This window comes from Melopsittacus undulatus, chromosome 1, assembly GCF_012275295.1.
Source record: "Melopsittacus undulatus isolate bMelUnd1 chromosome 1, bMelUnd1.mat.Z, whole genome shotgun sequence".
Classification (NCBI taxonomy): domain Eukaryota; kingdom Metazoa; phylum Chordata; class Aves; order Psittaciformes; family Psittaculidae; genus Melopsittacus; species Melopsittacus undulatus.
In genome coordinates, this window is record NC_047527.1 from 141,388,036 (window position 1) to 141,413,550 (window position 25,515).

At 39.6% G+C, this 25,515-nt stretch overlaps 1 protein-coding gene across 2 annotated transcripts; it reads right to left on the minus strand.

The window, feature by feature from the left end:
* Positions 1–950: 950 nt before the first annotated feature.
* KLHL7 (kelch like family member 7) lies at positions 951–25,045 on the minus strand. 2 transcript variants are annotated; one of them, XR_004081253.2, is made up of 12 exons: positions 24,697–25,045; positions 20,905–21,007; positions 19,951–20,044; positions 18,816–18,940; positions 17,479–17,654; positions 14,363–14,537; positions 12,705–12,847; positions 7,213–7,453; positions 4,143–4,344; positions 3,777–3,874; positions 1,550–2,224; positions 951–1,438 (listed from the first exon to the last, which is right to left on the minus strand). XR_004081253.2 is itself a non-coding variant. In XM_005154159.3 (11 exons), exons 1-11 carry the CDS (start codon positions 24,814–24,816, stop codon positions 1,941–1,943), a joined length of 1,761 nt encoding a protein of 586 aa, XP_005154216.1. In that variant the 5' UTR covers positions 24,817–25,045; the 3' UTR covers positions 951–1,940. The 2 variants fall into 2 exon arrangements, 1 of the variants encoding a protein (XP_005154216.1); XM_005154159.3 differs by having other exon boundaries at positions 951–2,224.
* Positions 25,046–25,515: the final 470 nt, after the last annotated feature.

The following is a 25,515-nucleotide window of genomic DNA, read 5'->3' on the forward strand; positions in this document are numbered from 1 at the left end:
CCTGAGGTGTCGGTGCGGGCACGGTCTGGGGCACGAACAGCACAGACACCGAACCGGATCTAACCATGGTGGAGGCTGTGGCGTGGTAAATGTCAGGGGGAAAATCCTCACCGAACTAGCAGTGTATGTTAAGGCGAGCACCGAGGCTTTGCACAAAGGTTGAGCCGTTCATGAGCGCACAACTCTACCACCGGGAGAGGCCCTTGTTCTGTCACAAGCTACGAGTCAACCATCTGCTCCTTCGTTGTAGGTGGAAAGTTGTCAGTAGCTTGAAAATAAACTTAGAGGGGCATCACAATTTTTAAAGCATCTACAAAATAACATACAAGCCTGTACACTCCCGAGAAGTGCACAGCTGACTCTTAACTGCTTGTGACACCTTTGTTTTGTGGCTCAGAAAAAATGGAAAGGGGGGAAAAATAACATTCACTTTCTCCTGAATAGAGTTGCAGGAACTGCTATCAAGCCATGAGTGCATCTGCTATTTCCTGTACATGCGGAGTTGTTAGGATGAGGAAGAAAACCAAGAGGATGTCTACAAAGCAGCACTGACTTTGAAAACTGGATTTTCTACTACTGATGGGCACATGGAGGATCTTCAAAAATAAACCAGGCTAAAAATCCACACCACCAGCAATGCACAAGGTATAGGTAGGTAAGCATCAACTTTTTAAGTTCACTCAATAGTCTCATAGAAGATGAGCAAAATTAGCTAACTAGAAGAGAGGTGGCAAAATCAGGGTGAATATACTACTAAGCTAGCATGGGTGCAGGACAGACAGACATACACTATATAGTCTTCCAGGAGCTGGAAGATGTACACAATATTGACACACACAGCTGGACAAGCCGCACTTCTACACTGGAGGAAAGTTACTATTCTGTTGGCTGCAAACATCTACAGAACTATATGCTTACAAACTGGATATTAATAACCATGTGCAACTTTAGAAGACTTCTATAAAATATCTTTAATGACTTGGTTCATGCCATTTTAAAAACAGTCATTTTCAAGAAGAAAAATCAATACATTTGTTGTATTGACTTTGCTTTCCCATTCCTATTCCCATCTTTAGTCATAGCTTGGCATCCACAGTATGTACAGTCTGATACCTGGGATGATATATTGAAAATTAATCCCAAGTTTCCAACTTGCTAATTATAGTGCACAATTATTGTGGACTTCCCTACTGTCCCCTTACCTCAGGATAAAAAAGAAAAATGAAAGTCTGTGAAAGCCCCCCAAAATGCCAGAGGTCATTAGCAAAGTGTCTGTCTAATCTATATGTATGGCCTAACTTTAAAAATCAATAAGCAGTCATGCAAATGATGGAAGTCAGTCACTGGAGGAGGGCCAGCTGTCATGATCTAGAGGGCTGCATAACCTATCCCCATGCACCGTGGGAATCATTTATTATACTGCTGTCCTTGGTCTTTCCTGAGGAAAAAAAAAAATCTTCATTGCATTCTAGTAAGATTTCTGCAGGTAGGTATAAATGAGAGAATTCTTTGCTCATCATTTCTCATGACCCAAGCTGCATTTACTCACCTTTATTAAATGAAGAAGTCTCTGCAACTGAGCTCAGTAAAGTGTCACTTAACCAGTAATCTTATCTTCATCAGACGCTTTGAGTTTTTCTGAATAATTGGACTGGGTCAATTTTTGACAAGGCCACACACAGTCCTTTTAAAGGAATATGCCGTATGATCTCAGCTAGATAAGCAGATTCTCAAAACACATCCCCATCTCTTAAAACAGACAAGAAAATGGCATGACAAAATCCATGTAATACAATATGCTGTATATACAAATTGAAAGACTGCAGCTCAGTTTTTCCTATTACTCAGTTTAACAAGATTCAGTAAAACATGGAAGCAAAGCACCAATAGCTGTCTTTCCCCAAGTCCTTGAAGAATGTCTCAACATCGCCTATGGGTCTTCAAGTCTCTAAAGTTTCTTCATTTGCCCCACAAGTGTCTACAACACAGATTAAACAACTTGTCACTGGGAAAGCACGGACTTTGGAGTTAGCTATCCACTTGTCTGTTTCAGTATTATATTCAAGAATGTGCCCTAATCGACCAACACCCTGAAAACCAGCCAGAACATAGACTATAGATCCCACAGCAGCACACTTCACTGTTACACCTTTCCATGGCATTGGAGACACCATCTTCCATTCATTCATCTTGATATCGTAATATTCTACATTATCAAGGCCACCTACAAAGCAATGAAATAGATAATTGCTTATTACATCGTACCATGGACTGAACTAGAGCATACAAATGATCTGACTTAGTTATTTTTTTTTTATTTTAAGGTTTAGATTAAAAGCCACAGGTTTCTAAACTAGAGCTTTACCCTCTTATAAATACAGAAACAGAGAAAAATAAAAAGGAGATTAAAAGCAAGATGTAAAAAGTTTCACATTATATACTTTCTAGAGATTCTAACATGTTACTTCTTGAACAGAAGAACTAAGAATACCAAATTCCTTTTGGATTTGTGGCTAGTGACTAAAACTCAGGAATCCACTCAAAACTTCCCTATAGTGAGAGCATTTTATTCTAGAGGGGTCGCCACCACCCTTTACCTAAATTTGGTCATTCACTGATACAGTATGTCTCTCTTTATTATGATATTAAAATCAGTCAAGATTAAAAGCCCAAGTCCTTTTGAAAAGGGCCAAGAGAATCAGAAGTTATTAGGGAAGAGTAGATTTTGTGACTAAGATTTGCTTCTTTAGGAAACAGGGTAGAATATCTACAGACATCCTCTTACCCCTATTTAACAGTTGTAATAAGGGTCACAGTTTTCATTTTCAGTCCTGAATTCTCAGATCTGAGAGATTAGGAAATCTTCATATCATGTTAAGAGGTACAAATATTCTGCCCCAGATATGACTCTTTCCCATATATTACAGTAAGAACAATTAATCAGTCAGGCTACAGAGTATGAGCTGCAAAATAATACTTTAGCTTATTTGTTCAATAGTACACACTTCTGAAATGAGCATTCAGTGAATAACATTTAACAAAATGGCAGCTCTGGCTATAGGCGATTAATACAATGTTTGCAAAAAAAAAATGCATCTCCTTGAATTTTTGCATCAGAAATCAATCATTCTGGAGTAGTTTTAATAGCTGATTAAAATACAAGCTATATTCTAAAATAGCATTAATCTGAAATCAAATATTCAAATACTCAGAAACCCTATGTAATTAAAATTCAGTTCTCCTGGGAAATAAAATATTATTCTAGTTTTAAAGGCAAGGAGACAGGCAGATCATAAATGACTTACTGATGACAGTAAGTCATATTTCAAAGCCAAGGCAAAGAAGTTTTCACTTTTTTGCTGCTTTAAAATGGTTGACTAGCTTTAAGTCTTTAGACTGAAGTACCTAAAATAATAGCTACACCTGTCTCAAAAAGAATGCTGAAATCTCTCAAAATACATGATGAATAAATTTAAAATCGATCTTTTCTCAGATGACTGGTTTAGCCATATTAACTACTGCAGAACTGGGCTACAGTAGGAGTGTATATCTGGGTTTGGAAGTACTCTCATTAGTAAAAAGAGCTTGAAAAATAAGTAAGTAAAGCAGAAAGCTGCAAGAAACAAGGCAACAACGGTGTTGCAACAACAGGACATGTTTTATAGTACTGCTCAAAATTTTTCAGCTGAACTGAGCAGAATGAATGCCCTGCAGAAGAAAAAAGGCCCCCATGAAACCTAGTGTGACCAGCTAGAGAACTGATAGAATTCAAGTACCTAAGCCGTTTTGTCCACCCACAGCAAATATTTTGTCCTTCACGAACACCAGACCATGATTCTTTCTGGCTTCAATCATTGGACATAGCTCAGTCCACCTAAGGAAAAAGAAAACCAAACAGGCAAACTTACTATACAGTTCCTAGTAAATAAGTATAAAATAAATAAAACCTAGCATTAAGAAAATAAATATAGAAAAAAGCTGCTTAAGAAAAACTGCCTTTTAAGTGAAACTACAGATAACTTGTTTATTACAGCTTAACTCAGGAAAAGTCCTTACCACATATAATTTTTCATCCATACTTTAGTTATTTACAGAGCAAGTAAAGCCGCAAGTGACCAAAAATAATCAGAATTAATACTTACGTTTCAGTGGCTGGATCATAGACTTCACAGGAATTTAGGACTCTTCCAGAAACATTGTTTCCCAAGCTTCCTCCGCACACGTAAATGAGACCGTTCGCCTCCACCATCCCATGGCTGCATCGCTGAGTCAGCATGCTGGGCTTTGTGTGCCAGCTTTCTGTTCTCGTGTCATAGCATTCAAATAAATACAATGCAGAATTTCCTTAAAAAAACAGAAACCCACCAAAGTGGCATTAATTTTTATGGCTGTCTTTCAAGAGAAGAGTCTAACAGTAATTTATTTGTTGAAAAGGGAAAGCTGCTTTCCCACCTCCAAAAGCAAAAGTAACCAACTTGAAACTTGGGGCTATTCAGAAATTGCCTAGTTGTAATTCTTTGGACTCTTTTGCTTCAAAATATGCAAGTAAGTTTATAAAACTGCTATTTGTGTTTAAAACCAGAAACAAATTATGAGGTTTCTATTTGGGCTTCTTTTTGTTGTTTTTTTTTTGGGGGGGTGGGGAATAAACACCGAACAAAAACGTATAGAAATTACTAATCATTTGTCATAATCTCCTGCTACTCTCACTACTTAGAAGTATGTTGAATTTTCAGATGTGAAGATGAAACCAGCCTTGTAAACTCAGTACGGATTCACATAAGTCTTTTTTTCTCTAAGCAGTGTGACTCGCCCAATTCCCTGAATACTTGTTGCCCTTAGAACTTGATTATGTTGTAAGCCACTCCTGAATTATTAGCAACCACAAGACAGCTACCCCTCACCATGTTACATTATTCCTGGGGACTAGCAGATAGTATTTTCTGGAAGTGCAAGGTCTGTGTACTACTTCCTCAAAGGCAAATAAAGCTATTACTGAAAATAAAAAAGAAAAGCAGTTTTTCTAGAGAAGTTAGATGGGAACAGAAAGACTCATGCTCATGAACTGTAGCCGAAGCAGAGAAGGATGGATACAGCTTTCTCAGAAAACAACCGGGATCCTTCTCCCCTTTTGTTTCAATATCCATCTAGAACAGTTAAAGGTGCCTTTTCTTGTGATTCTTTTTCCTTGGCTTTCTACTTCTAAAAATCTAAGTGCGTCACACTAGCAGCACTCACAGCTGGGGATTTGAACCCTCGAAACAATACTACATTTCTAGATCCAGAACCAGGAGCAGACTTATATACACTGCGTTTGTTTACTCCTACCATGTAACTCTCAGTATCATGAAGAACTGTATCAAGTGGGAAATGTTTTTCCTTGATGTAAATACACATCCTTATTGCTCTGAAGCTGTACAATCTCTCATCCCTGGGAAGTAACAGCAGAACTGTCTTTAATGTCTTTTTTTTAAAAAAAGATAAAAGATTTCATTTTCAGTATGTTGTCAGTTAAATATTTCTTCCTGCACCTAAATACAGTGGAAGAATTTAGTATGTTTAACTTCCAAACTCTGCTTGCTATTACAAATAAAACAGTACCCCCAAGAGTTCAAAAAGGGGAAGTGAGCCCTGTTTTCTGTAGTGGACTGACATAGTAATTAGTTTTCCAAACTCCTCAATCAGTGCAAAAAGCATGCAATTTTTAGATTCCTCTACAGCTAAACACACGGAAGTATTTTCTCCAAATAATGGTTTCACATAATTGCGTGCTCCAAAGCAGAAAATGCTAGATTTGGGATAGACAGCCTTTTCCAAAAAAAAGCATTTCACTGGGTTCCAAAGAAGAAAAAAGTATAGGCAAAATAAACTCCGTTATTAAATTTTAGCTTTTACTGTTCTGTCTTGAATAATATCTATGGGAAGCAAAGGAACAGTGTGCAGTTATGCAATGGTAGATTTAAAAGAAAACTCCTAAATTAAAACTTCCATTATAGTTGTATCAACTAATAACAATGTATTAGAAAATAAACTATACAATCAAAGTTTGTATCACACTCCCTCCTGAGCTGACATGGGAAACTACAAGATTTACCAGACTTTGTAGTGTTCCAAGTCTGCGCATGCAAGCCTATTTTAATGGGAAAGGTGCCATTTCACAGTTATCACACTAGGTGGCGGGTAGGAACTGGCTAATCTGCTGCTACACTAGCGCTTTTGAAGTATTTTAGGAGTCAGTTAACATGACCTAAATGTCATAACTTCCCATGAAGTGATTCAGTCTTAAACACCGATTATGACCTCTTTTCCTCTTCTCACCTCCCTCTGCAGCAAGGCAGAACTCAAAAGGATCTAACAGAGAATTTCTCCTGACTCCAGGTTTTGTTTGTGTTGACTTTTTTTTCCTCTCTGCAGAACACAGCTTTTTTTAAAGCTCTGTATTTTTTGATATAGCATACCTACATTCCAACTTTTTATTTGTTTGTATCAGATTTAGACAAAACAGATTTTAAAATGTTGCTGTAACAGCCAGCAACACGCATATTTTTTTGGAAGAAAAACCTTTTTTTTTTTTTTACCATGATGAGTACTACATCTAAAGACAGTCATTTTCCTCCATTTACTGAAGCAAACCAACTAAATAAAAAACTATCAGATGATAATGTCTGTCATTTGACCAAAAAACTGACAAATTCCTTCACAGGGCCATGTATCGTTTCATTACAAAAAGCAGTAGTGCTAAAAGCTTTTTTCCTCACCTTCCCCCCCACCCTTAAAAAAGGCCTCATCAGGCCCAACATGTTATAAACAATGAATGCCATTGCCAAAATGCAGCTATTCTAGTCATACATCGCAGAAAATGTTAAACCACGCTGAGTTATGTGCATTTATAGAAGTAAAGCTAAGAGCTGAGTGGGACTGCCAAAATCTATTTCTCTGTGCCTAGTTAACTTTCTGAAGAGTTGCAGTGTACTTGATGCTTAATGTAAATTTTAATAATTTCAATCAGTGAAACCATTTAAAAAACACAACAGAAACAGGTTGTTGGATTGTGGGGAGGATAAAAACCCTAAATATAGAAAAATAAATTCATTAGGCTAACATGGCAACGTGCAGCTTCTTTTCAACAGTCATGCAAAAACCAGAAAAATTTCCAGGTCTTTGTGCCTTTTTTATTTTTTTGGTTTGTTTTAAAGATTTTTAGTGTCTTACCCACTTCTGAACCACCAGATGTATAAATTTTGCCCTCAGCAGCACAGGCTGCAAGGCTATCTCGAGGTGTTGGAGGTCCTAGCTTGGAATACCAGCTATCCTTCACCACATTGTAGCAGTCCATTCGCTTTATAGGGAAGAGCTGGGAACCACCCAAAATATAAACTACGTTGTCCCAGAAGACACAAGCTGCATCCCTGCGCTTTTCAAAGGGACATCGGATGTCTGTCCAGCTGTAATCCTGCATTACAAAGAACAAGTAATGTCTAATAGATTATAACACTTACCTGCACAGCGAGTGTTTTCAAACAGAGCTTTTCATAGAGATTTAGATATGTTCAGTTTTAAAGTTCCTTGTCAAAACACACATGAATACTGTTTATTGAAGAATACTCCTCAGGCGTACTCTTGAAAAAATCTCTTAGACACAGACATAGTTAGCTGCAGTGAACCATGACATTATGCATTTCTATTCCCTCATTCCCTGCGTGCACCCAATACAGCTTCCCTGAAAAACAGTGGGATTTTTTTCCCCCAACAGAATTGACCTCCTGCTGCTATCATGTCAGAAACAATGCATGTGATCAGTAAAGTCAGGACTGCATTTTCTTTTATAGAAATGGGAAAAAAGACATCTTTACACATAGTAACAGATTCTTTCTAAAGAACAAAATAAAATAAAATACAGAATGCACCAAACAAAGGCAATGGAAAAAGAAGATAATATCCAAATTGACAAGCAACTCAGTTAAAAAGCTCTGATACATACTTTATTACCATGACAACTAGAAGCTTATTTACAGAATTTACAAAACACAAATGATCTATAGCTATCCACAGTTGATAGCATAAGAAATTACGGCAATGCTCCATCACAAATACTGGCAGTCATGTTGCCTAGAAACTGAATCTTGCTTGGATTGGCAAGATCAACAAGTATCAAATATGGGCAGTAACACTACCCAAAACTGTAAGAACACCAAACTCAGCAACTGATGGCAGACCAGGATAGAATACAGCACAAGAAACACTTCTTGAGTAACAGCATCTCACATATTCCATGAGCACAGCTTGTGGTCCTGTACTGAACAGGAAAGTATGGGACCTTAACTGTTATCTGTGCCACCTCAAGATGGTCTAGCTCAACCTGCTGAATGACCTTCATTGGAATGATTCACACAAGACGTTACATCATTACATTTTCTTAGCAAGGACATACTTCAAACACCTTAGTCAATGAGGAAGAACAGCGACTCCTACATGGGGGTTCAAAGAAAGAGAGGCAGAGCATGTTATAGTCCAAAACATCTTACAATCTTTTCTTGTAGCATCCCCCATATCAAGAAGAGCTGGCAGGTGCATGTGGCCCTTTATGGTGAGAAACAGGTCCTGGGGCATCCTAGAAAGGAAAGCCATACTACAGCATGGCAAAATAAATAGCTGCATAAATCTTAAGAAAATGTCTTAGTGCATTGTGCAAGATCAACATAATTCTAGCTCAAACTTCTGGCACTTTTACAAAAAAAATCCTGTTGTTTGCTGTTATAAAGGGCTGTGATCTGACCCACTTATGGCTTCAGTTCATAGCTACCATTTCATCCACACCTTTATCAAATGAAAAGCCATAACCTGAGCATACTCGGCAGTATCCTCCTCTTTCAGCAGGAAGCAGTTTAGGTCATTTGCTCGTAATGCTCTTCAGTGCTAGCCTGCACCACATAGAATTGATTTCAGTTTATGCATTTTACACACCTAAGAATAATGCTGAAGAGTTGCTTTATGCCACAGTCAAGATCCATACAGCCCTGGGCAGTGGCAAACCTCATTTCTTGGGGGTGAGTAGGGAAAGAAAGACCAAGATAAGCATGTGGTGACACTTTCCTTGCTGATCTTTGTTTTCAACAAATAGTGGTGCAGGGCATCAGAGGCAGAAGCTGTACCTTTGCATTTAATAGTTTTTGAAAGGTTTTTTTTCCCCTCTTTCATTGATTTATTTAATCACTTATGAAAACTGTCTGAACTCCTACAGGCACAAGACCTTGTGACAAGAATGGCACATGTAATCATGAGCCATGTGAAAAAGTAGCTCCATTTGCTCAAGACTTTTCTGTTGTTTTCAGCTGATTTCTGCTTTTTCAAGTTTGTCAGGGAGAACAGCAGATGTACATAGTATGGACAGCCTCCCCACTACTGGCTTATTGACTACAGCTCTTTCCTCAAAAGGTATGCTGGTTCCCTTATTCATTAAGAGATAGCGTTGGTAGGCATCTGTTACTTTTTACTTGCTGTTGCTGAATTGTGCACTGTTAAAAAGTTAAAACTAGCAGCCATTTGTGGTCCCTAGAGACAGCAGTTTCAAGAGAATAAGCATATTGCTGCCTCAAAAATCCCAGAAAGTCATAGATAAGTTTTTATCAAGAATTCATAAAACTGAAAATATTGTACTGGGGGGAGGAGGGGGGAGGGAGAGGAAGAAGGAACTGAAAAAATCTCTGGAAAATTCCACAAGAAACTGCTTCCTACCACTGTTAATAAAACATTTAGGATTTCTAGTAGAGTTCTGAAAACATCTCTATGCAAAATAGTGCCAGATTAGGTTGCTCCACAAGTTTTATGCCCATTTGCATCTGTCCTGTTGCTCTCTTGATGAAGTACATGCATCAATAGAAATAGCATTTACAGTGCAACAAAGACAACAAATAGAGACTTAAAATAGTACTGCTAATAGCCTTAATAACACACAGTATCCAATCCATTCTTATTTAAAGAACCCTTTCTGACAACAGGGAAATGAACAGCATTAGAAACCATTTCTGTGTGCAACACAAATAGTGAAAATTAAGATTGTTTGCACTAGTTTTACAGTTTTAATTACTGACATTTATATCATTACAACTGAGAAAATACTTTCAGGAAAAACATAACCATCATTTTGAACTGTTTCTTTAGCTGATATATTAATTAAGTTATTGAATTTAATTAAAAATCAGAAGTGAAGGAATAGGTTACTATTCAATCAGTTCAACAGAAACCAAACAAAATGTTAATTCTTCCCCCAGGTCCTAATCTAGCAAAAGTACATATACAGCCTTCATTTTGTCCTCTGTGACACACCTATCATCTTTTGATAAGACTAATTAAAGCAAGTTAAACACAGTAGAGTCTGCACCATTGGAGCCCTCAATCTCATACTTATTTTACATGCACACTATACTAATTCAACAGGAGTTCTGTATCCTTGGTTTGTTGCATTAAAGAAGCCACAGTCACAGTTAATTAAAGATCAAACTCAGATACATGAGCAAAACATCAGAAAAAGACCTTTAAATAGCTCAGAGTTGGAAATGAAGTGAAAGCTATTCAACAACACATGACAGGCTAGCTAAGAATGTCCAAGAAAGCATACAAACACACTAGGAAAACATTCAAGGAAGACATGCTTGTTAGAATCAAGATCTCCAATTACCCACTTTTTCCCTTCTCCTTTCTTGCTTCCCCCCCCCCCCAAATCTACATGCAAGGCTATAAAGCTTCATCAGAGGCAGTGCTGCAAAATTTCTTCCAAACTGCATTCTTTTTTGGTGTTATGTGTGGACAAGTAGTCCACAAGGAAAAAAATAAGCTATTTTACTCTATGCTTTAATGGAGACTTACATAGATAAGACTTTTTGTCCACAAATTAAAATAATAATTTAGGTCTGACTGACAATCACCTAACTACATACGTAACTTTCTTTTCAGTTGCAAGTCTTTACCTGTCGCTCCCACTGAACATGCACTGAGATTATTAGTTTTCAAACAATATTAAGGTTTCAGAAAATACAGGAAGGGAGGGAGAAGTTATGTGAGTTTATAAAGAGCGATGAAGCAAACCCCCCCATCTTTTGAGTTCTGACCACCACTGACATTAAGCACTTACAGAATTTAACTTATCAGATAGGTTGGTAAAGAGAGCACATGCACACTACACTGATAATACTACTGCCAATTAGTGACTGGGCTAATAAGTCTCTAAAGCTAGTTTCCATCCTGCCTAAAATTAGCTTTGCTCCAAAATAAGTAACTGGAGAGTAAGAGAAAGAATCTTTGATCTGATTTCCTTCTAATAAACGAAAGGTCAGAGCATAGCAGGTGAATTACAACTTGTTAAAATGCCAAAACCAGTTGTTTGAAAATGATAAATAACCTGATCAAAGGTTTCCCCAACTCAGACCTTGGAAAGAAAATAATTATCTGCTCTGTTACCCTCACCTCCTCACCCCCAGCTGGAGTACTGTTTATCTTACTTGAGTATGTGCATGAAGAAAATAGGTGGTGATTATTTAGAAATTTGTAATTCCCAATAAAAATACATATTCAATGTTTCTCAAACTAAGACAGCAAAGCTGGTAGATTTTTTTCCTCCAGACTTGAAGGGTGCTCAAAGGTGGCTTCAATTTTATCTTACATAACGGGAATGGGAAAGATGAGTTTAAAACACATCCCAAGGCCTCACTCATTCTGAATTCAATTTGACAGGGCTCACATTGACTATAAAGTTCACACAGGTAACACACAAAACTGTTTGAAATTACAAAGAGCACTTACTATGCCGAGTTAGGATAACGAGAATTTCTGCAACAAAATATTACATGTATGTGATCCCATAACTTGAGAGCACCGACGTTTATGTAGCAACTTTTTTTTCTATACTATTGCATGTGCTTGCCTGGTAAAACAGAGTATGGATAATCCTTCTGCATGCAGCTGATGTTTCTAGAACATCTAGTCTCCATAGCTGAAACATACACCATGTCTGTGGCTTGATCTTATTCAGGAAACATGGAAACAAGTTTCAGGCAAAGCTTGCTTGCTCTGCATGAGCCATCTCTTAAGTTACTTTTTGTTGTAGAAACTCACTCTTTTCCACTTACATAATACTTGGCTCCCAGTTCTTCTCCTTACATACTTTTAGGAAGAAATAGAACAGTGAACCAGTGGGATCTAGAAGTGGCTGCATATTTATAACAAATGCACTGAAAAGCCACCTTACACTTTAAAACTGGGTCCTACACTAACATGCAAGCCAATAATTTAACTTGTGTTAAAAAGAAACTGCTTTGAGTTATTCTCTGAACACATACGTGCATGCACATGCTTACAGACTTTCATATGTTCCTATGCTTGATGTTTCAGTGACCTTTTATTTATTTCCAGCTGTGGGATGCACATATCAATCAATTCTCAACTCGGATTTAATCAGAACTCCATACCTAATATTGTCAATAAACAATCACATAACCATTCTATTCAAATTGAAGTATTACATCTAGGTACACAGACTTGAAAATATCTAATTAACCATACTCTTCCAACTATATCCCCAAAAGTCAGGGAATACATCCTTCCTAATAGCATATTGCAGATCATTATGTCTTAATTAATATTATCAGCAAATAAAACATGTAAGATTACAAGCAGTGAATCTTAATGCATTCTGAGGTAACGATTACCTTTGGATTAAAATATCTGCAGGACTGGGGCTGCGAGCCTCCAAATAAAGCAATGCGGTAATCATGTTTTTTTCTTCTTGGCCGTGTACCTTCCACCAACTCTTCTCTGTCTTCTGGGGAAAGTAGATGGTATCGCATCCCACCTAGAACGAAGACAAGAAGTGTTGCAGATCCAGTGTGGCTCATAAATGGAAAGGGATGTTGCAGAGGATGGGAGAGGGAAAGAGAAAGGAGGGAAAGGGGAAAAACCCAAGTTTCTACATTATACCTATACAGCTTTGATTTAAAAGGGAAACCAGCACAGCAGTACATGAGGATGGGAGCATAGCCAGATGAACATCCTATTTCAAACTGCCTGCTCCATGTGAAAACAGGACATGGATGTAGATTCCTATTATACACCAGCTGATTGATCAGCTCATTTAGACAGTATAAGCAAGCACCTGAGTCTGTCACAGTGAAACAGGCAAAAGGAAACAACCCCTCAAAAAATCAAAATAAAAACAAACCCCCCCCAAAACAAACAAAAAACCCTACAAAAGAAAAAAAAAACAAACAAAAAGAATAGCAAAACTGGGAGCCTAAAGAGGACAATACTAACACTAAAAGAAGGGACTTGAATGCAGTGAGAAGTCAGCCATGCTGGCCACCTTGCCCCCCAGTTTCTCATTAACAAGGAAAGCATCTCTAGCCCATTTACCTCATGAAAACCCCTCACTTTTGTCCTAGCTTGAAAATGCAAAACATTAGTTACAAGTGGTATTACAAAAATGAGCATTCTCCTAAGAAACATTCCAAAGAATGTAAAAATGTTAGTGACATTACAAGCCACTAACACCAGACAAACAAAAATCCTTATTTCTTGAACAGTGCACTCAAATCCGTGTCACACAAGAAGTATGACTGAGATGTTGATGGTCATCAAGTACAATACTTACCAACATATAGGTTAATTTGAATCTTGCTCATTGAGACTGAAGGAAAGCAACTGCATGCCATTTTTTAGCTTTACACTAAAATGAAGCCAACTAGGTAATTGCTACTGGAATTAAAAAACTTCTTTCCAGGAAGTTTATCAACATCTAGGCTTTTCTTTCTTAGATGGCAAAATTCCACAAAAGCTTGTAAGATGGGAAGCTTGCTTCCTATCTCATCTGCACTTCGAGAATGCAACTGTCTGTAGGCTCAAAGGTATCTATTAGAAATAAAAACAGTGCAACATATACCTAACATTCTTAGGTATGTTTAGGGTTAGGGTTAGGGAAGCTTTATAATATTCAGAATATTGACATAAAATATTTCTTTTAATTCACCTGCTGATATGAACAATGTTGAAGTTACTTGCCTGTATCAAAGGCACACTAATGCTTCCAATTACCCTAATGACTCATTAACAAAGTCTCCATTTCATTACTTGTCATGGAGTTCGTGTCATTTGCTAGAAAAGAAAGTCACACTCTGTTACATAAACTGCATTTTATTTATATGCTAATCTGCTAATCTGACTTGAACTAAACACAGCATTCTAGAGGGAACAGTCAGATGAATTTAATGTGAAAGAGTTGTCAGAGCATTTTACAGCAAAGAGTTTTCAGATTCCACAGCATATTGTTTTAAATGTTAAGAACAGGAAAGATCTCAGGTAGAGGTCAACTTACTGATCACCATTTTAAGGCATTCTGGGTTATCCTGAATAAGTGGTTCAGCCTGAACTGTTTTACTTAAGAAGTTCTTTGATATAAGAGGAAATCGGACTTTAGCAAGAATATCAACCATGTACGGCTGGCGATTTGGCTCATCATACTTCAGCCATCTGACTGCTGCATCATAAACCTTAAACAAGAGACAAAAAAAAGGATAAGGTAATCACCACACAGACAAATAAATATTCCAAATTGATTCTTCTGCCTGTTGAAAGCTAACTCATACTAACATTTTAGTATGTGGGGATACATCACCATCTTCCAAAAAACCCCAGCAAACCAACCAAAGCCCCCAGAAGACAATGCTCAGACATGAAGCAAAACAAATACACAACCACAGAATAAAACCCATCTACAAACCTGAAAAAAAAACCCCAACAATTATTTCAGATATTCATTTTTTTTCTCCTCCAAATGGGAAGCATGAATCTGCAATTCATGTTTCTGTGACTAAACCCTGTAACAAGATGAAATCTAATATGCTTTGAATTCTATACCATAGAATCAGAAGTGTTAAAAGAGCTTCTACTTGATACAGTCTCTTGAGCTGACAAACTGCTTGTGTTACCAAATCATAGTGTTGGGGATCCAAATAAATTGCTATTGTTGTGCCTTCAGGGACAATTTAAATTAAAGCTTTTAGCTGCACACTATCATAAATTTACTATTCAGAGAATCTCCTCTCAGTCTCCTCTTTACAGGAAATGATAATGGGTTTTCTTAGGGGGTAGGGAGGACAGAGGAGGGAAGGTTACCAACAAATCTGCCTTGGGTCAGGAAGGAACAAAACGAAAATTCAGTATTACCTATGTACCGAGATACTTCCATAGTGCTCTCAGACACATCAAGCTTATCTACTATGCTGCCACTTCCCAGTCAACACTGACTTCATTACACGTGATAGCACAGTCAATGCCTAGCTCCTGTAGCTGAAACTCATCACAGCCATCAGTGGTAACTGATAGAATGGGGAAAGACATTTAGTGGCATAGTCAGAGTTACTCAGAGGAACTGCTAGAACATCTCAGCTAAAATTCTGTAAAATGACCAGGGAGAGGAAAGAAATAACAAAAAAAAAAAAAAAAATGTAGGGCTCAATTCCATCAGCTAATTAACTCAACAGAATGACTGGGACAGAAACACTGTATCCCTTCATCAGCAGGGACATTCCTTGCATACAGGAAAACCAGGACAGTTAGTAATTAAGGCTACCTTCTTTTTTTTTCTAAATGTAAATAAGTTTTACACCAATACAAAAGTTCCACTCTAGCATCAGCTTTGTGGCAGTACTGGAAAAATCAGATTCCTATAGTATCACTGCAAATTTCTGCGGTTTCACACTGCACACTGCTACTTTCCTGAAAGAATTTTAACGATGCCACATTACCTACACAAAATTTCTACCACTGCTGCCAACTTAAGCTACCTAACCAACAGAACTTCAAGAATGTAAATTCCAAAGTGGGGAATTTTGGTTGCAAGTCAAACACCACTTCCAGCTTTGAGAACATTACCCTGAAACCTGAACTTTTCCCAGCACATGGCAAGATGTTGAACTGCGACATAACTCGTACTTATACTTGTAACCAGCCAATTATCATATTCGATCACTTGATATTATACCCCCCTGTTAGTAATCCTCTTTTCACTGAAGCTTTTTACTGCAGCAGATTCACCGAATTATTTTGGTTTTTTTCAGTATAAGCCGAACTTCACAGTCAGGGAAACATCCATTTATATCTAAGTGGATACACATACCATCTTGGCTGTGAAATCCCTCTGTTGCACTTCAAAGGTATGAGTCAACTCACAATGACATATGGAATCTTAAATTACCTAATTCAAGCACCAGAACAGCATAGCTAGAAAGGCAAGATTTCAGTTTGTTTTCAGCATATTTGAGAAGCTACGTCAAGTACCCAGCAGCTACAACAATCCTGCAATCACCTCTTTGGGCTGTGGTGCAGGCATCTATACTCTTCCTATTTCCCTGCAGCAGGAAGAATAAGCTGGCAAACAAACATTTAGGGCTGTGCTGTAAGATGAATCAAGCTTTCCAAGTGGGACAACCGTGAAAGCCATTTCTACCACAGGTTACAACTTTCAATTGAGTGAAAGACCAGGCTCCTTTCAGCCACCTAAACGTTTTTTGTGTCCACTTCCCAAATAAGGGCCTTCCATCAATACCCCACTGGCAATCCATCTAGCTTTCAGTGTTACGTTCATCTTGCTTCCAAGTCCCTCATTTCCCCAAGCTAAACTTGTGTATGTATCCATTTTCATCAAAAGAAATTACTCTCTGTAACAGGCTGAGCCCCTGGTCAGGTAAATACATGCATCCATTAAGGTGAATTCTGCTTAACACTTTGAAGTACTTTTACTGATAGCACATGAACCCCAATCTAGGAGCAGGTGCTATAATACATCAAACTTAATTCAGCTCACATACGTGAGATATCTCAATAAAGGAAACTGTTTTGCTTACTCCCTTTATGACTTCTTTCTTCCTTGTGTGGTAAAAGAACACATACATAGCAACCTTCCAGTATCTGAAGGTGGGCTATAAAGATGCTGGGGAGGGACTATTCATTAGGGACTGTAGTGACAGGACAAGGCATAACTGGTTAAAACTTAAACAGGGGAAGTTTATATTGGATATAAGGAAGACGTTCTTTACTGTAAGGGTGGTGAGGCACTGGAATGGGTTGCCCAGGAAGTTGTGAATGCTCCATCCCTGGCAGTGTTCAAGACCAGGTTGGATGAAGCCTTGGGTGATATGGTTTAGTGTGAGGTGTCCCTGCCCATGGAAGGGGGGTTGGAACTAGATGATCTTGAGGTCCTTTCCAATCCTAACTATTCTATGATTCTATATTAATAGCCACACATGAAATATTCATTAATATTTGATTTTGACCAAGCTAGGATGTACCTTTTATTCTACGATTTAGCAAGCACTGTGTGCTCCATATACTGTAAGAACATCAGACTTGAGATACTTTAAACCAGTTCTTGATTATAAAAAAAGATGGTGAAGTTCAAAGCTCTCAGCTGGTATGAAAGGGTGATCTTACCTGGTCTTCTGCCCTCACTGTCAATGTATCTTGATTCAAGAGATGTGTCACGCGTTTAACATCAAGCTGAAGAAATTCATCCGTCTTGTAAACTTCAGTGAAATGCTGATGGATAAAGTCATCTGCAGTAGCTTTCAGTTCTGGACAGTCTAGGCATTCTGCTAACACACTTATACCTGTGAGGGGATAATTAAGAAAAAAGAAAACCAAAACAACTTCCAAACTTGAACTGCAATTACCTTTAATATATTACAATAGAATAAGATAACTGTAATTTCAGTGATACTTGCAACCCCAGTTTACTATTAGCATGCTTTTATTTTTTCTTTAAAACACATGCTGTCATAACTCATCTGCAACTCAAGGCAGACTAAGATAAGCACAAGCTGCTGATCCATAGCCCTCCCAAGCTAACTGAGAATCAAGACCTGAAGCACTTACTGTATTAACTCCCTCTAGCACTACTTCCTCACTGTTTCTTTCCGCATTATGAAGCGGATAACAGTACTTTAACCAGTTCTGAGCCATATCACAATAACAAAGTCTAACCAGAACAGCCCGAGAAACTAGATCCAGGTTTTACGACCTGATCTGCTCATGCGGCAGCAGTCACCTATGAAGCCCAAATTTCCTTCAAGAGTCACAGTGAACTGAGACTTTTCTATACAGACCAAAACTAAAAGTCAAATGGATGCTGCTGCAAGAGCAGAAGATTGCCATAAAGGTGTAAATAGCAACTGCTACTGAACAGCACCATTTCCAACCTTCCCATTAGAAACCAGGCAAGCACATATGGAGGTGGTGGCAAGCAGATGCCCCATATCCCTGGCAGTGTTTAAGGCCAGGCTGGATGGAGCTTTGAGCAACCTGTCTAGTGAAAGGTGTCCCTGCCCATGGCAGATGACATTTATGGATTTCAGTCAAAATGAAGGGCAACCAAAACCAGGAGTAACCTAAACTTATCCTGCTTATCCTTCTGGAAGATATGCCAATTTTGTAGTAATTACAACTCTCAAGTTTTGTCTCCAAGTGCAATAACAACTGAAAGCTTCACCTTACTAAACAGCTGAGATTCTCTAACAAACAATAAGCTCCCACAGCGTTGCCAAGCTGGGATGAAACCTAGTGCAGTCAGCAGACATTGATACTGGCAAAACAACTGTCAGATTGTTCTGTCTATGGCAAGGGACAACAGTTCAGATTTGGAACAAAATATTAATGTGAAAATATTTTTACATGCCTGAATTTAGCCAAATATTACTTTTAGACAATACTGTTTTTCAGGAAAAGTGAAGTTAAAAAATAAATGGTAAATTTAAAGTTCACATTTCTCTTACCGAGACAATTGGAAGCATCAACTTGTTCTTTTAAGAAGTCCACACACATTTTTTTCACAGGTTCAATTTGATACTGGTTTGCTGCATCTAGTAAAGACTGGACATTATTGCTGTTAACAGAGATTCTGCAAAATAGAAGGTGTAAAATTAGCATCACTGAAATTACCTACTTAGTCATAGTAAAAAAGCAACTTGCACCAATTCACATAAATGGCAGAATTATCTCCCTGCTCTTTACCCAAGAATCTTTCACATATATTCTGCAGACTTATGTGATTACCCCTTTCACAAAACAGAAAGTGAACAGAACCTTTTTTCTGACAGTCTCCTGCTCCCAAATAGGCATCAGCAAAATCTGTCTAAACTCATCATCAAGACTGCTCTGGCTGATTGGCCCAGCATGCAGAAGCAGAACAACCAGTTTAGCAGTGCTTCAAGAGAAGGTACACAGGGCACAGACAAGGGCTTCAGCACCAGGGAAGGCAACCATATGACTGGGGTGGTGACACTGACTGTCTCTCATCACCGATGGAGTGTATTTCTTATCTCAAAGAAAGGAAAGAGAGGACCTAAAGCGAGTTAATCCCATTAGTACAAAGATGAAAAGCCTGGCATCCATTGGTCAGGAAAGCTTATTTACTGTTTGCAATCCTAGTCATCTGTACAAGCTTTGTTTAAAAAAAAAAACAACCACATGAACAACCCAAGATAGGATGGAAATGCTGTTCACAGAACAGTTATCCACCACATCTGACCTGAGACTAAGGGATTATTACTCCTGGAAATGGTTCTATGTGATAACTACCAGGGCCATAAAGAGAAACCCTGCCAGTACCAATAAGGGCCTGAATTTCAGAACAATGGAAAAGAACATTTGGCTCCCAACACTGAGCTCAAAAGCTTGAAGTGCTTTGAATTGCTTTACAGAAAAAACTACTGTTTTCTTTAGTCTGTAGGGCTTTCTGCTGATTAAATATAAAGGAAAAGGGGAAAAGGATAGAAGGGTCTAGTCACATCAGGCTTTAAACAAAGTATTGTAATGGTAACAAACCTGATGAATCATAAAAGCATTATTTTATCATTTACTACTGGCAGGCTTCCTAGAAAAAGTGTCAGCTTTAAGTAACAAAACTACCTTGCGGTATAAGCAAATTCCACAAGCTGTTCAATAATGTCAGGTTCTGCGTCTTTTAGCTCCACTTCAAAGGACTTTGATTCAAGCATGTTTGCTGCAAACAGATTAAAAGACAAATTATATCAGTAAGTCATTCTAGTTATTGTACATTTTGCAAGCAGTAGGAAATAACTGTACAAAGTACCCTGTATTCTGCATTTGTGAGGCAGCACCTAGAATGCTGTGTTCATTTCCAGGCCTCTCACTACGAGACATACATTGAGGTGCTGTAGCGGGTCGACAGAAGAGCAAAGAAGCTGGTGAAGGGTCTGGAGAGTAAGTTTCATGAGTGTCAAAAGCTATTTCCACATTCAAGCTGGTAATGAGAGACAGCTCTGATCTCCCTACATCCAGACATGGCACTATAGGTTTGCTCACAGACAGTTACAAGCTGACCATTGAAGGCACAGTCGTTTTATTTCTACTCAATTTTAATGTGTTTTATAGCACAGTAATTTTACAGTTAGTGGGTAAAGCATGCAAAAGTAAGACAGCTACGACATAATTGAATTTGTAAAGACAGAATAAATGCAAGGATGTTTACTCTTCTGAAAGCCCATTTTATATGTGGAAGTGCCTACTGGAAAACAATGGAGAGAGAAATTCTGTCATGGGGGTAAAGACTACCAGTTTTCAGGTTAAGACAGACAGAGAGCAACTCTAATACAGTGTATGGGCCCCAATTAATAAGACAATTTACATATGAAGTAATGTTTGACCTGATCAGAAGAGTTAAAAGGGAAAATGAGGGGAAGGGTTAACAGAGATGAAAGGAAGAAGACACAAAATGAGGAAATCTTCACTTACGCTTACCCTGAAATTAACTGCTTTTGTAAAATAAACAGCTTGTCAGCCACAAGTCTAACAGGATATCATCACAAAAGCTTGTTATCAATAAATTCTGAAAACACTTACTAGTAAACATCAGGTTAAAAAAATGACTGGCTGAAGCAAGCACAACACGGTGAGCTGGGATCTTTCTGTCTTGAACCATAAGAATCACATCACATAGAGTTTTCTAAAGCAGAGGAAAAAAAGCCAGACAAATAAACCCCACAAAGATGAGCATATAAAAAAAAATCCTTCAGCAATATTTCTTTACAAACACCTTATAGAAATTCATCACTTTTCTCAATATACACAACTCAAGAGCATTATGTAATAAAAAGATTTCCTGAAAGTCAAAGTTCAGCTCAGTAACCTGGAGAACCAGCAAAGTTCAGTTTATCCATGAACATGTACCTGAAGAATGGCCACAAATAACAAACTGATTATATTTTTTCCTGTGGCATTTATATCAACCTCCAGTAATAGGCTCTGCAGCCTATTTACTATTTAATACAAATGCAGGGGCTGCATTTGTATTACACTCTTTTAATCTATCAGTGGCTTTCTTCTCTACTCCGCTGCTGCTTTCTCAGAACCTCACAGAAACCTCCTATCTGAAGACTGCTGTCACATTACCCAACCAGAGGGAAAGTGATGAACAAATTCAAAGTGTTCAGGGGAACATTTTTAAGAAATTGTATCCCAAAAATACCACTTCTATGGAAGAGTTTAACACCTCACACCTGACGGGGATGGTTTAAACTTCCAGATTAATTTTTGCTAAAAAGCAAATAGAATTACTTTTCTTTTTTTTTTTTTTAAAAAGTATTTCTATTGCTATTTGTATGTAAGCAGTTAGTTTCTCCCCTACACATGAACTGTCATGTACTGGAAGGAGAAAGGAAAGTGACATAAAATTTGTCAGAAGACATGAGTGAGGAGTAAGGCACTGGGCTAAAAAGCACACAATTGGAACAGATTCTCAAATGGTATCCTTTCTAAGAACATATCAACTAAAATAAATATATACCATGCTAGAGTTAATTATCATATTCTCTTTCTTAAGAAAGAAAAACTGAGCAGCTTTGCTTCCTAAAACCAGGAATTCATTTCTGACTACTACCTTAAGTTCATGGAACTGCCTTCAGAAATAATCTACCTACACCTATCCCAATACTAACTCAAGGAAAGAGCATTTCTACTGCAGGAAGTATAATACTTGCTTAGAACAGCACAAAAACATTTTCCACACACAGACATTATTACCTAGGGCACACCTTTCGAGGCTAATAATCCATACATGCACATCCTTCAAATAGACCTATAATGTTTTAGTTTCTTGAAGGAAAGGACACTCAGAAGCATGCACTGGACAATATAAATAATACACTGAAAAAAAGGTTTACTTAGCAGATGGGAAGTGGCATACAACTTCCTTCGCACATCTGTAGCTTCAATCCATTTAGGATTGAAACAACAACAACAACAACAAAATAAAAATAGAGACCATTGGAGAAAAGTTTCAGAGGAAATCCTTTAAAGCTGAAAATCTTAGCACATCTGGTTCAAAAAAAGCATCACATATCAGCAGTACCAGATACCATAAAATCCTGTGACCAAGCTTGACTAAGACTTGCAAATATTGTTTGCACTCCACACTGCATTTCTAAGATACATTTAGTGCTTCAGCTCAGGATTTGATGCACCTTGGCTATTCTGAGGCCTCTCTGGGTGCAGGAAAAACTCATTTTCATTTCTTCTCCTGGGATGTTTCTGGGTGTGACTGTTCCATTTCAACTAATGCTCTTCAGAGATTTTGTGTATTTCTTTCCAGGAGGACCCATTAGGGTCCTGAGTGTCACTGAGTGGCCTCAACGAGGCAGCAGATGGTGTTACATCAAAGGACACACCCAAGGGTGAGCTTCATCAGGGTGCCTCATCTTCCAAATAACAGGTTCAGCAACACCTTACAACTCTGTCCCATCTTCATTCCCAATTACTTCAGCCCTGGCTGACCTCCACCCAGCTGCAAAGTTGCAACACAGGATTTACCCACATGCTGCCAAATAGCTCTGTAAAACCCACAAAGACATGAGACATATTTTGTTGGAGATGAGTGACAAGTCCTCCATGCACTAAAACATTTGCCCCCAATATCTTACCAGTACTAAGTGCAGGTTTGTCCATACTGCAGATTCCCATACTTAGGGAAGCCATCTCTAGATACCAGCTCACACAAAAAAACAGCCTCTTTAAAATTAGCTGTGTGTTCCAATTGGCCCATTTTCCCACAGCACTAAACTAATGCAGATAAATAGCTAGTGCTCCATATGCATGTTGCTATTTCCATCACAGGAAATTTTTAACTCGTACCATATTTAGGTTTTATAACCACTGCATAGTTCCTGACTTATCAAAAATACAAGAAGAGCTACTTATAAATCCTCTTAAACTTCAGCACAGTACATTAATACAGCACACTAGTACATTTTTCTCTGACTCCTGCTGACTTCCTAATTTGATCCTGTATAATCACATAGTTACCCTGCTCTTATAAACAATTAAAGAAGTATGAGTGTCATGAACTACGCAGGAATTCTGGAGTGGTCATCACTGGGCAGGATATGCAAAGCCATCAACTGAGGTTTCACAGCACTTAAACATGATCCTCCCTCTCCCTGTTTAGAGTAACTCATAACTAGATGAGAGTTGGCACTCTATTATACTGAAAGATAAGGTCCTTATGCAGAACAACATTGTGGTACCACATACTGGAGTATGTGACATGGTAAAGGACTGCAGTTTCCTTGTGCTAGAAGCTGTATATACATCTAATGGAGACACCGGAACAGGTTACCCAGAGAAGCTGTGGGTGCCCCTTCCATGGCCGGGCTGGACGGGGCTTTGAGCGACCTGGTCTAGTGGAAGGTGTCCCTGCCCATAGGCAGGGAGGTTGGAACTGGATGAGTTTTAAGGTCCCTCCTAACCCAAACCATTCTATCATTCTGTACGCATAGACTTACACAGATCATCCTTCTGCTAATGTACCAAATTTAAAGCTTTTGTCAGCATTTCTTTCAGTTTGGACAGCTCAACTGAAATACACCTGTAGGACTGGTTTTGGTTACAGCTCTTGCTCTACTGGTAATCAGAAGAGTAATATTTAATAATCATTGTATCACAGACCTAGGAAGCTGATCATCCCAAAAGGTCAGTTTGCAAAGCCGAGGCCACCCGTGCCCTCTACTGGTTTCTTAGCGTGATGGCCTGATGGATTGAGCATGAAGTACAAGAAATGCTACATGTGAAACCAAACCATGGCCCCAATCACTCCTCTGCTCCCACTGCACCTTCACTGCGCTGACACCATTCACAGTATTTGTTCAAAAGAGAGTTCCTGGTCAAAATTCAGTATCATCCCCTTTACACCCCTCCTTGAAAAAGCTACGTGAATCCCCAAACTGGAGAAACTCGGCTATGAATCGCAGTTTAACTTCTGCTCTACAATAGACATGGCATCATCAGATAAAGAAGCAGATCCGCTGTGTCTTCAGCCTTTGGCACCACCAATACGCCCTTCCAGGTGAAAGCTGGACTCGTTACACTCGCTGTGCCGGCACACAGCAGCTCTCACGGGGACCTTAGCCTCCTAACTCGCGCACTCAACACGCGGCCTGCCTCGGCGGTACCGGCCTCCCAGTGCCTTCGGTGTGGTTGCTCGTCGCAGTCAAACCCCAGCGACGGAAAACCCGAGCAAACCTTCCGGCAGAACCTGGCTACGGAGCAGCGCTACTGGCACCGGCGGGGCTCAGAGCTTACACTACCGACCGCCTCCCTGCCCGGGAGGCCGCGATGGAGCCGCCGCGACCGGTGCCGTACCTGCTTGCGCATGGTGTTCATGACTCCCATGAAGCTCGCCAGCAGCTTCGCCTCCTCGTGGGCAGCGAGCTTCTTCTCCGTCTTCTTCTTGCTGCTCTTGTCCGACCCAGGGTCGGCCATGCTCCCCCGCCCTCACCGCCGCGGACACCGCCGGCCCGCCACCCCCACAGGGGTACATGCGCCGCCGGGGCGCCGCCCGCCAGCTGCCGACCAGCGGCTGCCGACGCTTGGCCAGGGGAGCAGACAGACGGGAGGGGAGGTGGGAGGGGAAGGCAAGAACGGGCCCCCCGAAACCGAAGCTCCGCTTGCCGGAGCGGCTGCTGCGGCCTTCGGGCAAAGGGCGGGGAGGGGCGAGGCGCGCTGACGACATCGGTCGGCGCGGCCCGCACGCGGGATAAACAAAGAGCGGAGGGGCTTAAGCCCGTCACGTGGAAGGCAGCAGGGCGCGCCTGCGCACTGCCGGGGCCGGGGGGAGGCCTGGGCGGAGGTCTCCGTTCGGAGGTGTTGGTGTGTCCGTGGGTTCGAGTTTGCCCTTCTCTGCTAGGCCCGAGGGGCTGTCGGGGTCCGTGCGGGTGGGCAGGGCGTGAAGGGTTGCTGGGGGGGGGGGGCGGCATGGAGGTGCAGGGACAGCTTGTATCAGGCTCGAGTGGCCTGAAAAGAGGAACAAATGCGAATCAGAGGCAAACACACCCCTTGGCTGCGTCCAGTCCTCTTCCAGGAGTAGTGTTGGTAAAAAAACACTTCCAGATGTGTTAGTCAAAATACTGTGTGGTCCTGTGGTGCGGTCTCTGGTTTCTGAGTAGGGTTGTGGCAGCTAGA

Bases quoted from the DNA above. Each gene is read 5' to 3' on its own strand.
- KLHL7 (XM_005154159.3), bottom strand. From the start codon at position 24,816: ATGGCCGACCCTGGGTCGGACAAGAGCAGCAAGAAGAAGACGGAGAAG. The intron at 4,345-7,212 runs GTAAGACACTAA...TGTTTTTTTAAG, and splicing joins ATCTGGTGGTTCAGAAGTGG to GAAATTCTGCATTGTATTTA. The intron at 2,225-3,776 runs GTACTTGAATTC...ATTGCTTTGTAG, and splicing joins GGGTGGACAAAACGGCTTAG to GTGGCCTTGATAATGTAGAA.